This window comes from Chelonia mydas, chromosome 10, assembly GCF_015237465.2.
Source record: "Chelonia mydas isolate rCheMyd1 chromosome 10, rCheMyd1.pri.v2, whole genome shotgun sequence".
Lineage (NCBI taxonomy): Eukaryota > Metazoa > Chordata > Testudines > Cheloniidae > Chelonia > Chelonia mydas.
The window spans coordinates 80,262,867-80,279,458 of NC_051250.2; the positions used below are offsets into that span (position 1 = coordinate 80,262,867).

Here is a 16,592-nt window from a genome sequence, read left to right on the forward strand (position 1 = left end):
ATGGGGGTGGTTAGTGCAGGAACTGGCTCCTTGTCTGCAAAGCTGCCCAATGCAGATGGACGTTCAGTGCTTAAGGGGCTTACGAGGGCTTTGCTTTTACTCTGTGCCTGGCACCAACTTGCTGTGCACAACAACCAGATCTTCACAACGTCCTGCCCAGACTCTCCGTCTGGGAAGCACGGCCCCCAATGCCACAGAGGTCGTGTGCCCTCTCTTCCGCTCTGTTACGCCTGTATAAATCCAGAGTGACTCCACTGATTTCAGGGGCCTCCTGGGGCAGGTTCTGACCTCAGTTACTCTTGTGTTGGCCAGGAATGGCAATGCTGAAGTCCTTGGAGGTTCCACATTTACACCAGGATAACTGAGAGCTACATCTGGCTCCTTACTGCTAAGAATGACTGGTTTTTCATACCTGTCCACGGCCGCTGTTGGCTGGGCTGGAAAGCCGAGCTGGAGCGTACTGTATCTGGTGCCTAGAAATACCAGTGAAAAGAATGATGGAAAACTAGTGACACTTTACCCAAACTACAGCCACAGTTGGGCTGTATCTTTTGCCACCACTGCACTCATTAGTCTCTCTTACTGTTCATCACTGACGCCAGGCTGGTGTCCCCAGTGATCCGTTATTGTTGTGACCTGCAGGTCTTCTACTGGACTCATCTGTCCTACATCTCCATCTGGGCTTTGTTAATCCTCCATGGGCCTAATTTCTGGAAATGGTTTGTGGTTCCTGGATTTCTGTTTGTGGTGGAGAAGACAATTGGCATTGCTGTGTCACGCATGGGCGGGCTGTACGTTGTGGAAATCAACCTCCTGCCATCGAAGGTTTGTTCCCAAAGTGATCCAAGGATGTGCAGTTACGGGAATATGTTTTAAAAATACTGCTGGGGCTGGGGTGAGATGTGAAATAAAGAATTGGAAATTGAGCTTACTAGGGTCTATTCCTAGTTCTGCCACTGACTTGCTGCATGACCTTGGGGAATTCACTTCACCCCTCTTTGCCTCTCTTTCCTGTTCCCTAAAATGGGGATAAAAATCCTCACCCTACTTCACAGGAGCACTTTTGTCATTTGTACCACTTTGCGATTCCAGTGAAAAGCACTCTATAATAACAACTATTCTTATGTGACACGGGAAAAGGAAGGAAAAGTGAGACAAAAGAGGTATTAAAAAGACAAACTCAGATGATTGTCTACTGTGTATTATGGCAACGTGCTGGAGTGGCAGCATTCCCTAGACTCATGGAAATTAGAAATGGCAGTGCTGAAATAGGGAGGCAGTCTGACTTAGTAGGTAAAGCACCAGCATGGGACTCAGGAGATCTGGGTTCAATTCCTGTCTCTATTCACCAGACTTTGGGCAAGTTTCTGTGCCTCAGTTTCTCCTCTGTAAAATGTGGATACTGATCCTCTTTGTAAAGTGATTTGAGATCTGCTAAGAGCTGGGGGTTATTATTCTTTCACCTGGTGCAAGAGTGGTCCTTACGTTATATGGCCCGGGGCATTAATTAATCTATTTTAAGTGTCTAAAGGGTTGTCCTCCCCCTTCTTTTGGGTCGCTGCTCCACAAGCCAGTGTGAAAAGCACAGCAAAAGGCACAGAATCATGGTTTAGTATTTGGCCAGTCAAGGCGTTCTCTTGAGCTGCATCTTGACTTGTCTGATAATGAAACAATCTGCAGAAAGTGTGTTACCTGCAATCCTCTGTCAGCGTTAATAGTACCTTTTCAGCAAACATTGACACAAAGGCCAGTGCCTGGGCACCCATTCCCAGTGGCCTCTCTATGGAAGCAGGCTTGGGGCAGATATCGGTCACACCTCTGCAGTTGAGGGGGCCTGGCTGTACCAACAGAGAGGTAGCTCGACATCTGTATGCTGTAAAATATGCCCACAATTATTTGCATGCTCAAAACTGCAGGCACAGACTTGGAGGCTGTTGTGCTCTGGAGAAGCTATGCCAGTGGAAGAGGCTTAGAGTAACATACAGTCTGCCGGGTTCTCTTGTGTGCAGAGAAATTTTCTACCTCTTGGCTTTTCATTTCAATCAAGGTGACTCATCTTGTGATTAAGAGACCACAGTTTTTCCACTACAAGCCTGGAGACTACGTTTACCTGAATATCCCAGCGATTGCGAAGTATGAATGGCATCCTTTCACCATTAGCAGCGCTCCCGAACAACAAGGTGTGTGGTTATACTGGACACCAGAACTGCGCCATTTTGCTATTTAATCGGAATGGTTACTTACAAAAAGGCTAGAATGATAAAATAGCAGAGAGAGACCATTGGGTATGGTGCAGCGAGATTTTGCAGCAAACGGGCTACGTTTGAAGTAACTGAGTCAATATCCAAGAATCATTTAATTAGGTGCTCTAGCTGTGGCATGCCGAGAAGCAGCTGTGTGTGTGTCTGTGTGTTTTTTGTTTTTTTTTAAATCATATGAGAAAGGAAGCTCTTTGCCAGTCTGGTTTCCCTGTGCTGAGCTGGGACTTGTATTCCACCTCACCTTCTTCGCCCAGCAGACGTGAGCTCCACACTTCTGGAAGGAGAAGCAGATGGGCATAACTCACAGCAGCCGCCTCTGACCTCTGCTTCCCCTGTCCCTGCTGAAAGGGAACATTTCCACCTGCCCTGCAGCTCTGCCCTTCCCCCTTGTGTGGAATCATGGGAAATGTGGCTTCTCTGAGGAAAAACAAAGACCAAAAAACTGTCTCATCCAAATCACTTATTTCCCTGCAATTCGAGAAACACTGCCGTATATTCCATGCTCAGAAAGGGGCTGACTATCTTAGGGGTAACATGTCATCTCATGTACGGATCCTGCGAACGCAGCTGATATATTGGATGACTGACCTAATTGAAATGGCCAGCACATTTCTTCGGTTAGCTTTCCTTAGCAGCCTTGTTACTCCCTCTGGTGTTTCTGAAAGCTTGGAATTCAGCCTTAACTTAAATGCTGGGCCAAAATCTGTTCTCCATGAAGTCCAGGATAACTGCACTGGACTTCTTAGAAATTCCTCTAGATTTTTACTGGTGTAACCGAGACAAGAACTTGGCCTGTTGATTTTAAAATACATCACTTTGCTTGCCTGGAGAAAGTTTCAGTCCAGCTGTATGATTCCCTCATCAGAATATTTATACAAGGCTCCTTCTTATTTCACCGTAGTCTGCCTTCATTTCACAGATACCATCTGGCTGCATATAAGATCACAAGGACAATGGACCAGCAGACTCTATGAATATTTCAGGTGGCCTGAACCACTCAGCCAGGAGCCTAAACGGCTAATGAGAAATCTAAGAAAGCAGAGGTACCGCAAATGGACCCAGGTTTGTAATGGACAGGGATTATTTTTATGAATCACTTTTTATAGTTTAAAATAGGAGTGCCTTTAGTTTGCTTTCTGTGAAATGTGTTAGGGTACGATAGTGCCTGCAGCTGCCACTAGGTGACGGTGACGCTGGCATCAGCATGGGAGAGGGACCCTGCCTGTATTTATCCTCGCACATTGCCCTGGGTGGAGGCTGTTCATTTCTTCCTGGTGAGGACACCCAAAAAAGTAAGAATATTCAGTTGCTACAAGCCTGTGGCTTGTGGATCAGAAATGTCTGGGTTGCTCAGGCTGATGTCCTAGTGTCAGACGTACAGAGGGCTCTGTTAGCTTATTAAAACACGCCACAGAGTTCAGTATCTGATGCTTCCCTGTGGACAGTCACCGCTACGTTTCGGATCAGAATTGTGTGTCTTCCGGTAGAGTCATTGCGACTTCCTATTTCTCAAACAGCAGGTGTGCTGTAGGTACGATCTGGGCTTCTGGGCACATGTAGGAAGTGTGCAGAAGAGGAACAGGGCTGTAAAGCATTTCCAGGCTGAGGTTGGAGTCCCCCATACTGCTCTCTCATGGGGATTTTCTATCTATTCTTTATGGGTTTGCTGATTTTCCTGAATCTAAAATAAAAACCATCAAGATGGAAAGAGAATTACATGCTCATGGTGACTGGAAAGCAGCATGGTGGTACTGAAACTTGAAACAAACAGACCAGGCCATTATCTGAAAGGCCTAATAATAATTCCTTGCTCTTATACAGTGCTTCTTCATCAGCAGATATCACAGTGCACTACAAAGGAGGGCAGTACCAGTCTCCCCATTTTACAAAAGGGGAAACAGAGGCGCAGTGGGATGAAGTGACTTGCCCAAGATCACGCAGCCGGCCAGGGGCAGAGCTGGGCACAGAGCCCAGGTCTCCAGCATCCCAGTCCAGTGCTCTAGCCGTTGGGCAACACTCCCTCTAGAAAAAAAATAAGACAGACCCTGGGCTGGTGCAAATCTGCAGCGTTCCATTGGCTTGAATGGAGCTACACCAGTTTACACGAGCTAAGGATCTGGTTCTGTATCTCACGGCTGTGCGATCCTCATGACATTCTGCTGCCCACGTGGTATCAGATTTGTGCATGTAAGAAAAGCAGGAAGACCTGTGTCCTGGACGTTGTCCCCTGTAACATGGGTAGTGAGAAAGGAGGTAAAAATGCCCAACAACGTCCTGTCTAGTTACAGGTCAACCTCATGAGCCAACTATTTTGTTAACCCTCATTAGAGTTGTGTTCTGCCCTGGGGCCTAAGCAGAGAAGCCCTGGATGGACAAAATAGCTCCTGTCAATAAAGAGAAGAAAGTTTCATCTATCTCAGTGACATGGCTCTCAGTGTTTTCATTGAATTTGGCTCTAGGAGCATCTTTTCCGCTCATCTGGTTCGGAGGCATCAGTAGCCACCAGTAAGGATGAAACGGTTGAACTGACGTCTTACAAAGCCACCAGGTACCCTGACGGTGAACCTGCTGACATCACCGTCACCAGAAGGGATGAAGAAGAGAGCCCGCACGTCAGAGAAGTAAAGGCCCTTCATTTGTTGGCTAGACAACTTACCATTGATTACATGCTTCCAAGGCTATTGGGTTCAGGCGGCTTTGCATCAGCCCCATCTGGGCTGGGTCGGGATGGCGTGAATGAGCCCTTTTCAGATAGGGGTAGATGAGTAAGAGGAGAGGACCTTGTAAATGCTGGACATTTGGGGCCTGTATTCAGGAATCAATAGGACTGGTCAAAACCTTTCCACCAAATTTTTTTTTTTTTTAATAGAAAATTGAGGTTTTAACTAAAAATTTTTTTTGCTAAAAGTGTCTGTTTTGGTTGAAAATTTTTATTTTTCATTGAAAAACTGGATATCCAAAAAATCCAAAGTGTCTTTGGTTTTTGGCCACAAAAAGTAAAAATGTTGATGCGGAATTGCCTCCTGGGGGGTTATAGTTTGGGTGTCTCATATCCCCATTCTCCACTCTGGGCTGGGTTCCATAGTCAGACTACATCTACCATGCGCTGTCATGCGTGTGATGTAGTCCAAGTTGCACTGAGTGGTAGGTAAGGCTCCAATCCTGCAACCCCATACGTGTTTAATTTTAAGCATCTGACTATTCCCATTGACTTCAATGTGACTATTTATGTGTTTACTGGTAAGTACTGGTAAGTTTACTACATAAGTGTGATCTGGATTAAGGCCCAAATCATGATAATCCCTGATAGGTGGACACACAAAATTCTCATTGACATTCACCTTTTGTCCTTTGTAGAGAAAATACACAGGCAGACACTGGATGATGTTTGTGCTTTTTATCTGTGTTTGCTACTGATCTGCATCATTTGGAAAGTGGCATGTCAGGAAAACGATACGCTTGTGGCTTAATAATGAATTTCTTATTGTGAATTTTAGAAAAGATTCCTCTACAAAGCTGAAATGTGTAATAAGACAGTAGTCACTAGTGGACCAGTTTAGACAGACAAGGAATAGAAATGAAGCCGTTTTAAAATCAGCAAAGATTCACACACTCTCTTTTTAAGGGGAAAAAAATGGAAAATTAGATATAAATCATACTAATGTTAGAAAGTTGGAGAACCACGTTTACTGGCTTTTATCATCTGATATGAAAAGCTCTCAGGATATTGATTCTGTCACAGCTGAAGGAGTAGTCATTACAGATAAAAAATTTATATGCACCGTTTTTAATGAGTTTCTCTCCCTGTTGCTGTTGAACTATTCTCTTTTCTCTCAGTTAGCAGAGATCCTCCTACCATTGTCAATCTGATCAAAATTCTTGTATCTCTTTTATTCTCCCTTCTAGGCCCGACTAACGCATGATTTATGGGAATTTGAATAATTGCATTTTTGAATCAACCTTTTTGATTCAATTACAATCTGGATAATTTACACAGACATCTTGGGTGAGATTTAATGCCTTTGAAAATCTTCCCCCTAAACTAATGGGCCTTCCCATTTTGGATAATGAGAACTTTTATTAATGTGGAATGTAAATAGAAAAACTTTACTTTATGTTACTCCTCTCTGAAGAATGGGTACATGGTCACCTACCTTGAAAGTGACTCTTGCAGCGCTAAAATAATACTGTATTTGACTTATTCCTGGTGCAGTGATTAGGTCAGGAATGATATAACCAAAATGAATGTCTCTGCCAATCTGGAAGGAAATAGATAAGTATTACCAGGAGATCTATTAGCACGTCAGAGTAAGGGTGACTTTAATACTCAAGATGGAATAAATTCTGAGAACAATGTCATCTGCTTGACTCTTGGCAACATGGTTTTCTTTATGTAACAGGTTTCTGCCAAGCTGAGTGAGAATCACAGAGTTTGTAATATCAAGGTAAGATTCTCCTTTGCGTGGCTGGTTAAAGCGCCTCGCCTGCAGCTGGTTCTGGGCAAACAGACCCCAAGCCAATTGCAGGATCATTGACTCATAGACTTGAAGGTCAGAAGGGATTATTATGATCATCTAGTCTGGTCTCCTGCACATTGCAGGCCACAGATCCTCATCCACCCACTCCTGTTCATAGAATCATAGAATATCAGGGTTGGAAGGGACCTCAGGAGGTCATCTACTCCAACCCCCTGCTCAAAGCAGGGCCAATCCCCGACTAAATCATCCCAGCCAGGGCTTTGTCAAGCCTGACCTTAAAAACCTCAAAGGAAGGAGATTCTAGCACCTCCCTAGGTAACCTATTCCAGTGCTTCATCACCCTCCTCTTGAGAAAGTTTTTCCTAACATCCAACCTAAACCTGCCCCACTGCAACTTGAGACCATTACTCCTTGTTCTGTCATCTGGTACCACTGAGAATAGTCTAGATCCATCCTCTTTGGAACCCTCTTTCAGGTAGTTGAAGGCAGCTATCAAATCTCCCCTCATTCTTCTCTTCTGCAGACTAAACAATCCCAGTTCCCTCAGCCTCTCCTCATAAGTCATGTGCTCCAGCCCCTTAATAATTTTTGTTGCCCTCCGCTGGACTCTTTCCAATTTTTCCACATCCTTCTTGTAGAGTGGGGCCCCAAACTGGACACAGTACTCCAGATGAGGCCTCACCAATATCGAATAGAGGGGAACGATCACGTCCCTCAATCTGCTGGCAATGCCCCTACGTATACATCCCAAAATGCCATTGGCCTTCTTGGCAACAAGGGCACACTGTTGACTCATATCCAGCTTCTCGTCCACTGTAACCCCCAGGTCCTTTTCTGCAGAACTGCTGCCTAGCAACTCGGTCCCTCATCTGTAGTGGTGCATGGGATTCTTCCATCCTAAGTGCAGGACTCTGCACTTGTCCTTGTTGAACCTCATCAGATTTCTTTTGGCCCAATCCTCTAATTTGTCTAAGTCCCTCTGTATCCTATCCCTGCCCTCCAGTGTATCTACCACTCCTCCCAGCTTAGTGTCATCTGCAAACTTGCTGAGGGTGCAGTCCATGGCATCCTCCAGATCATTAATGAAGATATTGAACAGAACTGGCCCCAGGACCGACCCTTGGGGCACTGTTATAGACCCCTAACCTCTGGCTGAGTTACTGAAGTCCTCAAATCATGGTTTAAAGACTTCAAGTTACAGAGAATCCACCATTTACACTAGTTTAAACCTGCAAGGGACCCGTGCCTCATGCTGCAGAGGAAGGTTAAACCCCCCAGGGCTCTGCCAATCTGACCTGGGAGAAAATTCCTTCCCTACCCCAAATATGGTGATCAGTTAGACCCTGAGCACGTGGGCAAGACCCACCAGCCAGACAGGGCAGTAGGACTCTGGCCTGTAACTCCTTTCTGTTGTAAGTAGTCCTTACATGTGCCAGCAGTGCCACTCCGGGGCTAAAGTAAATCTCATTCCCTCAGGTTCCCCTCCTTGCCCACCTGACTATGGGCCCCACCATTCCCACTAAAGGCAATGAGATTGTGGGGTGTGACTGGACTGGTGCTGGAGCACTCTCCTGGCCCTGCGTCTACACCAAACAGAGAAAGTGCAGCTGTTTCTGGCTGAAAAGCCAACCTGACAATTGCTTTGCAATGTTTGAGTGGATTGTTTTCTCCCTGAATTTTTGGGCGGGTGGAGAACCCACCAGAAAGCTTCTTGTGTCCATCTTTTCTGTCAGCGCTGCTGAGCTGAAGTGACATTAAATCTCACAGTTACAGCTCTGTTCACTCATGTTATGCAGCCAGACAGGACGCTGCCTAAACCGCCTTGCTGGAAATAAGAGAAATAATTAAAATGACTGAAACATTTTTCAAGGAAAAATCCTGGGCCAGATCCCCAGCAGGTGTAAATCAGCAACGCTCCACAGGAGCCCACGGAGTTCCAATGATGGACATGGGCTGAAAACCAAGCTCCCTGATTGCCTATCTTACACTAAGGAGCACAAAGGCCGTAGAAGGGCGTAGCACCCACATCAACACCAGACTTTCAAATCAATCTCTGCTCTCAGCTAGGGACCCAAAGAAAAGACCAATTTTTTGAGGCCACGTTGGGTTCAAAGCACTTGCCTTGTGGGTCATAGAGTCATCTACTTCCATTCAAGGTGGAGAAGCTCCCTGAAGGTGCTGGTCTTCAACCCTGAATCCCCTGTTGAGCTCAGGAGGTGTTTTGGCTGTGCAAAGAATGCCGGGTGAGACCCTAGGCTGTTATCCGTCCCCCTGCCAGTGCAGGGTTATTTTAGATAAAAAAAATGAGAAGTGTCTGTGTGAAACTGAAGCAAATGTGTCTTGTGTGGCTCCAAACTGCAGCCTTTCTTCTCTCTCAGTGCTATATTGACGGTCCCTATGGGACACCTACGCGAAGGATCTTCACCTCGGAACATGCTGTGCTGGTAGGCGCTGGGATCGGGATTACTCCCTTTGCCTCTATCTTGCAAAGCATCATGTACAGGTTGGCATTGTACCTTTTTAAGGCTTTGTAAGTAGAATAAATACTAACCTGTGGAGGCGGAATTCTTCTTCCATTGCCAAATAAAAGCCACACCGTGGTTTCAAGATTCATGTTATGTATTACGTTCAGGGTCAGTTCTTTTCTATCTGATCTAGACCTCATCACCATATTAGCTGGAGACTATTCCTGGTTCTCCCACTGGACTGCTGGGTGACCTTTTACAAGTCATCTCTGCCTCTGTGCTTCAGTTTACCCATCTGTAAAATGAGGATAATGATCTGATGGCCTTTGGAAAGCGCTTTGAGATCTGTGGGCGAACAGTGCTATGTACGAGGTAGGTATTGTTAGCTGAGCGGTTTATTATCATTGAATGGATTTTAACCTCACAAGGGCCCTGCTGAGGTAGGGAACTGCTATTATCTCCATTTTACAGATGGGAACTGAGGCCCAGCATAGATCAAGTGACTCACCTGAGGTCAGACACAAAGTTTGTGGCTGAGCCAGTCCAGTAGTCTCTCCACTAGATCATCCTTTCTCCCTGACATTGAGGACTTCGTCCTTACAGGTGGGTGAAAAGATGTTCCTAAAACCAAACTCATCCTTCCAAATGGACAGACACTACACTGAAGACTGACACCCGAACAGAAAGTTTGCAAAGAAGCCGGATAAGGGTATTTTCTAGAGCTGGTCAAAAAAGGTGAACACTAGAAAAAACTTGTTGAAAATGTTGAATTTTGGAAAAACATGGCTCAGCTCTAATGACTTTCTCATGAGAGTTTTCACTACTGAGAGCAGGGGCGGGGAGGTGCTAAAGAGCTGGCATGACCGTGCTTGTTACCACATGTGGGTTCTGTTGCATTCTTCTAGGTATCGCATGAGAAAACAAAATGATCCCCGCTGTGGCTATTCATGGTCTGAGAGCCTCAAGGATGACGAAATGAAGCTTAGGAAGGTGAGCTCCTACTTATAGGGATAACTCAAAGCTTCCCAGCGACAACCTGACTGCTGGTAGTAAATATTTGCGGGAAATCTTGTGAGCTGCTCTGTGCAGTTTGCTCCTGGGCAGAGCAACTTCCCGGACCGGGGCCCAACGTTGTGTTGTCCGAGGGTCTGCTGGCTTACCGACTTCTAACCACTGCTCCAACTTTTAAAATGCAATAATAGCTGCGTTTTGCTGCAGAAACTGTATCTCAGGGCTTGTCTACAGTAGAAGTGCTGCATCAGTGCAGCTGTAGCAGGTCTGGTGAAGACGCTCTAGGCCGATGGGCGAGAGCTCTCCCGTCAGCATAATAAATCCACCTCCGCGAGAGATGGTAGCTATGCCATAGCACTGTCCATATTGGCACTTAGGTCAGTGCAACTTACGTTGCTCGGGCGTGGTGGCTTATTCACACCCCTGAGTGATGTAAGTTTACACCAGAGTTAGTGGTAGTGTAGACCTGGCCTCAGGCTGAGACTTATAGTGCCCCGTTTAAGTCAAGAGGGGCTAATGTACCTTTGGATGCACTGCAGTTGATTATGATAGGGATGCCAACGGACTCATAATGAAACCATTGGCGCCTATGTTGTAACTGTAACAATAATGTAAGAGGTATAAACGATCCAATCATTTATAGGGTTTGGGTCCTTCAATGCACCTCTGCTAAGAGGTCTCCAGACCCTTGTCCTCCACTCAGAGACATCCTTACTAAATAATAAATGCACAAACACCACTGCCCTAGAGCTATGTTCACGGCATATAGACAGAGGCATTAGATAGAAACATAAAATATTCTTTCTGGAAGATTTCAATGTAACACAACTTTATTTCTTAGAATCCAGAGCAGAGAGAGACAAAGCAATCTGCTCCCTAAGGCAGAGAGGACAATTTCCCCTACCTTGCTCTAGGCTGGTTGTTTGCAGACTGACTGACTGCTCCCAGATTGCATGTTTCCCTATAGAGCCCTCGTGCCTGCAAGCAGAACCAGGGAAACCCCTGAAAATTAAAAGTGATAGTTTACAATTTTAATACACGTTTGAATACACCACTCTCCCAGGCAATGGGTCCGACCTCAGCTAGCATAAGTTGGCATAGCCCCTTTAGAGTAAGTGAAGCCACATTGGTTTGCTCAGGCTGAACTGGCCCGGTCTGTGGGACTCCAGAGCTGCCTGCTAACCATCCTGCTCCTTCACCAGTTCCCATGGAGATGAACATGGTATAAAGGCCCAGACAGACACAGAATTAGAACCTGGCTCCGTCCCACAACTGTCTGTCCCTTGTCTAATGTGACCAAGAGCCGCTGGGGACTGGGGCCTTGTCGCTTTGCCAGTCTGCAAAGAGCCGCGCTGGGGGCTTTAAAAGGCACAAACATCAACTGATTCGTAGTTTGGTATGTAAATGTGTGGCTCGCTAGCACCAAAGCAAAGATCGTGCTTTCAGGTTGACTTCATCTGGATCAACCGAGACCAGAAGTCCTTTGAGTGGTTTGTCAGCCTGCTCACAAAGCTGGAAATGGACCAGGCTGATGAGGAACCAGAAGGTAAGTGGAAGCCAGGCGGCTCTGCTAGTGAATCCCTCCCTCCCCCATTCCAGTGGGCATGTAGGAATACTATTGACCTCAGCCTCCGTGACACATGCCCCCCAGCAGAGTGCAAGTGTCTTTAGTAACACAGTAGATGTTGCATTGTCCCTATTGTCATGTGATAGGCCTATCTGCAAATACAGGAAAAGAGGCAGCCGGGAGGGGATTTGTGAGCTGCAACCATTGTGTCCCAATCCTGGCTCCATCAAAGCTCACTGAGGCTACACTCCACAGGCTCTTGGCAGATCCTTTCAAGGGGGGCACTCCTGGGCCAGACTTAAGTGTGGCCCAAGTACCCTTGGTCTGACTGCCACCACTACACTCCTTCCCCTGCTTGGACTGCCATGCTCCTGCCAGGAGAACTCTGTGCGAATGGTTGGGTGGGAAGCCTCAGCTGCCTTGGGCACTGGCACCAGATAACCCTGCTTTGCTACTTCGTGGTACTAGCTGTTGCTGCTCTTCTGATAACATGTCCCGACCACATACAGTCCCCACTTCCAGAGGCAGCACCTTCTCTCCACGAGCGAGACAAGGCAGATACAGTCGGGGTCTATGGATTGGCGGGAGACTCTCCTACCTAGGGGAAGTGGCCTAGAACATCAGGCCGGGGTACAGACCAAAAGAGAGTCTGTCTGGTTGACGTGACATGTTGTTCCGCCTATTTTCCCAGGGACAGGTGTTCTGCTAGCTGAGGTTTTGGTGGCAATGTGTTTTGAGCCAGCCTCGGTCAGTAATTCTGCACTAACAAACTGAACTCCAGATGCTCAGCTGTCACTTTGCTTTTCCCTTAAATGCACAGGCCGTTTTCTAGAGATGCACCTGTACATGACTTCAGCGCTCAGTAAGAACGATATGAAGGCTATTGGTCTGCAGATGGCTTTAGATCTGCTGGCGAAGAAGGAAAAGAAAGACTCTATCACAGGACTGAGGACCAGAACCCAACCAGGCCGCCCTGACTGGAGCAAGGTAACGATCCTTGAAACCCAATTAACAAACTGCGTCCGCCTGCTTCACTGTTGGGGAGGCACCCGAGCCGGGTAATGCTGGAGTAACTCCAGAGTAGTCAGTGGGGTGTGTGTATTTACAACGGTGTCAGTGAGCTCAGTCTGGTGCTCCAGGCCCAGTCTCTGCCTCCTCAACCAGGCAGGTTTCTGTTAGAGTCAATGGGAGCTTGGCTTGAGTACGGAGCTCAAAGCGATGCCTGAGGAGTGAGGGTTTCTGGTGGCTCTTCAAGTGGGAACTCTATGGGAGTTCTTTGATTGCTGCTTCAAGTTTCATGTCTACTGTTTAAGACTTCGTTACATCGTCCCCTTATCCATGACCAGGAAACAAGCCACCCTCCCTCGTAATTGTTAACAGCCACCCATGAAAAGAACCTCCCTAGGTGGTGCTTTGGTGTGCCACCTGCTTAGCTTTGTGGTGAAAGAGAGCTAGTGAACCAAGGGCATGTTAATGGTGTTCACGTGCGATGTTAAAACAGACCTTGTTCTTTTCTTCTCCTCCCTGCTTTCGTTTCATGTCAGGTGTTCCACAGGATGGCAGAGGAAAATAAAGGGAAAGTCCAAGTCTTCTTCTGCGGGTCTCCGGCTCTTGCCAAGGTAGTCAAGGCTCACTGCGAACACTTCAACTTCAGATTTTTCAAAGAAAATTTTTAATGATCTCTTTCTGTCCATCGCTGCCTTTCTCCGCAGCCCGGAGGGCTGTGTTTAGAATCCACTTCCTGCAGGTGATTTAAAGTGTAGCTTAGGTGTTTGCTTCTGTAATTGCTGGCGCATGCATCATACTTACAAGAGAGCTTTCTTTACCTTCCTCTCTGATTGTATGTGTGGGAATATACTGTGTTTGCCCAAAGCATGGTCTAAACATGCCCCATAAATAAAGCATGCTTGTGTTCAGCTGAACCTGGTGTCTAGCACCTCCAGCTGAGTCCCAGTAGGAGCACAAATAACACTTTGGCTTCTCTTTTGTGCATGGTGTGCAACTCGGGTAGGATGCCCCCGTCATGAAGAATAAAGCTCCCATTTTGGGGAGGAAATGTGGAAACTTTAAGGGGAGGGTGGAGCAGCACCAGTTCTAGGAGTTTACTGCCCCTTGGTAGCTATGGACAGACCTTCATAAAGGACCAGGGACATAGGAGTTGCCAGAGTGGATCAGCTCAGTTCTCCATCCAGTCTGATATCCCACCTCAGGCAGTGGCCAGTGCCAGATGCTTCAGAGGAAGGTGCAAGAAACCCCCAAGGGAGTAATTATGGAGTAACCTGCTCGCAGGGTAAGTGTCGTCCTGACTCCTGTCACTTAAAAGTTAGGCTGTACCCGGATGCTTGAGAGTGTGTGCCCCTTCCAAACTAGTACCTGGGGGGTTAAAGCGTTATATTTTTATTTAACTCAGGCTCAGAGTCTGGCTCTGTGGAGTCAAAATATTTACCAGCACCTGAAGTTCCGTAAAGCAACCTAGTGAGATTGTCGGCTTACAGCAGAGATGGGGCAAGCCATAAAATACACATCCAGAGTCCAAGTGCCCCAATTTGAGGATTTTCAGTGCCAGGGTTTTGATTCAGCCTGGGAACAAAATTCAGATCTTTATCAGGGTTTGGCTTCTGAGCCCATCCAAAGGTCAGGGGAGCTTGGGGTCCAGGGCTCGGGCCTATCTCTAAATACTATCAGTTGGCTGATAAGAAACATTACAAGAAAATAAACCCACTGGCCAGATTCTCTGTAGTGGAGAGGGATGGCCACAGGAAGCCTGGTTTACAGTCGACTGGCCCGGGCACAAGGCAGAGCTGCCCCTGTGCAAAGCTACCTTATGCTAGCGGAGGATCAGTCGTAGCAGAGCTCCGTCCCACCCCTTGACTGTCCGCAGCCCGCCACCCACACCCCGCAACAGAGCCACCCCTGCCAGATTTAGTGCAGCAGAGCGTCCCCTGGGCAGGAGCAATCTCTGCAGAGCGTTTCAGGCCGTGCTGAGACCCGTGTGCACAAAGTGGCCTTAGCAGACAGACAAGTGTGAAGAACAAACTTGCTCCGAGGAGCGCACGATTCAGCCTGAGCGGGGGGCACAGAGATGCAGCGCTGATCTCGAGGGCTCGCTGTCGGCAGTTTAGGAATGGGTTAAGTGCCTGATGGAGTAAATAAGCTTGTTTGTCTGTGTCCAAACTGACATCAAAGCATGAATTAGAGTTTCTTCCACTCGGCTAGTTTAGAATATCATAGCACAAAGCCTGGAAATGCCAGTTCTTAGAGCCCAGACAGGCGTGAACTGACAAGCAGCTTGTTTGCTCTTAGGGCAGTTGGTTGCAGTTTTGTCATCGCTCAGCTTGTTAGCCTTTTCCAACAGGACCATGTCACTGCTTTACTCTTGGTTCCATCTTGGCTATGTCTCGGGGAGACAGCTCGAATTTGGGGAGATTTCTTTCCCAGGAAACACAGGGGTGCAGCCAAAGCCAGGAGAAATGCAAGAGAAAAGGGAGACACAGAACCGTAAGGAGACTGAGGGAGCCATTGGCGAACAAACCTAGCAAAAGCTGAATGAGCCTCTTTCGTTCAGGATTCTGGGTGGGGCTTGTAACATTTTCAGCAGAATATTAAATGCTCAAAACTCTTTGAGCACAAAGTGCTGGATCATCGTTAGTCAGTTTCACTTTGCGTGTGGGGTTGCAAACGGTTTGGTGGCTGAAAAGCTTGGCGCTTAAGCAACATCAAAAAGTGGATTTCCCCACATGGTTGTGAAAGTGTCAGAAAGCTGCCACTTCGGGTTTCCACTCTGAACGCTCATCTTGTGCCCCGCTGCCAATCTCCGGTCTCGTCCCATAACGTCCTCAGAGGTCTTTTACCAAGGGTGAAGCTCTGACTGCAGCCCAGGGCTGAGCACAGGACCTTGAAATCCTGGGAACTTTAGGAAAGTCCAGCCCAAGATTCAGCTGTGAACATGGCAGCCAGAGCCCATCTCTGTGTTTGGAGGAGCTGGTTGGGAAATTATTATTGTTTTTTCCTAAGAAAAATTTAGACCAAACCGTTTTTTTTCCCCATTTCTGTTGAAAATTTTCTTTTACTTTTTTTGGCTTTTGGTGAAAAACTGACAACCCAGAATCTGAGAAATTCCAGCTTTCGGTTACCACAAACCAAAATGTTTTCATTTTTTAGAGTTTGGGTGTGTCAACGAAAACCTACAAATTTTCTAGCAAAATGGACATTTTCCCACAAAATGGTCTGGTTCATCAAACAGCCATTTTCGGACAAAAACTTTATTTTGATGGAACATTTTCAACCCTCTCTTGCATTTTGGATGTAGGCCCCCTTGAACGTTAGGAACACTTGACTTTGGGTCTCTCAGCCTCAGCTCAGATTCAGACTCTGTCCTCGGATTTCTGATAGAGAGCACTGGAGACAGTATTGTACTTGGTGTTCTTACATGTTGGTCACGGCTCCCTGTCATCGCTGTAAAAATAGTGTTGTAATGGGTCTTCTGTGAATGAAATCACATATTAAAAGATGAGCCTGATTCATGGCATTTAGACCCAGAATCAGAGTCAAATTATAACTTCCTGGGTGTTTCTGATAGGCTTGGTCTAGCCCATTATAGAGGAAAGGACGAAACCTTATATATATATGATCCAGCAAAGTGTGTGAGCACATGCCAAATTGTAAGCACATGTGTAGTCCCAGTGATGTCAATGTGATTACTCACACGCTCAAAGTGAAGCATATGATTAAGTACCTTTCTGCGTCCAGGCCGAAGTCTGGCTCTAAGGATTCAGTTCTAATTTATTCTTAAACTCTTGATTCTGTCGCC

General features: G+C 46.7%; 1 protein-coding gene across 1 annotated transcript in view; it reads left to right on the forward strand.

The window, feature by feature from the left end:
* The window catches only part of NOX5 (NADPH oxidase 5), a 93,094-nt gene extending 76,763 nt beyond the window's left edge, over nucleotides 1-16,331 (forward strand). The window contains exons 10-19 of the mRNA XM_043523339.1: nucleotides 643-825; nucleotides 2,048-2,180; nucleotides 3,181-3,323; nucleotides 4,721-4,882; nucleotides 6,662-6,706; nucleotides 9,118-9,242; nucleotides 10,110-10,194; nucleotides 11,662-11,761; nucleotides 12,603-12,769; nucleotides 13,327-16,331. Of these exons, the coding sequence (XP_043379274.1) occupies nucleotides 643-825; nucleotides 2,048-2,180; nucleotides 3,181-3,323; nucleotides 4,721-4,882; nucleotides 6,662-6,706; nucleotides 9,118-9,242; nucleotides 10,110-10,194; nucleotides 11,662-11,761; nucleotides 12,603-12,769; nucleotides 13,327-13,458 (1,275 nt within the window). The 3' untranslated portion in view covers nucleotides 13,459-16,331. The remainder of the gene's footprint in view (nucleotides 1-642; nucleotides 826-2,047; nucleotides 2,181-3,180; nucleotides 3,324-4,720; nucleotides 4,883-6,661; nucleotides 6,707-9,117; nucleotides 9,243-10,109; nucleotides 10,195-11,661; nucleotides 11,762-12,602; nucleotides 12,770-13,326) is intronic.
* The last annotated feature ends 261 nt before the right edge of the window (nucleotides 16,332-16,592 follow it).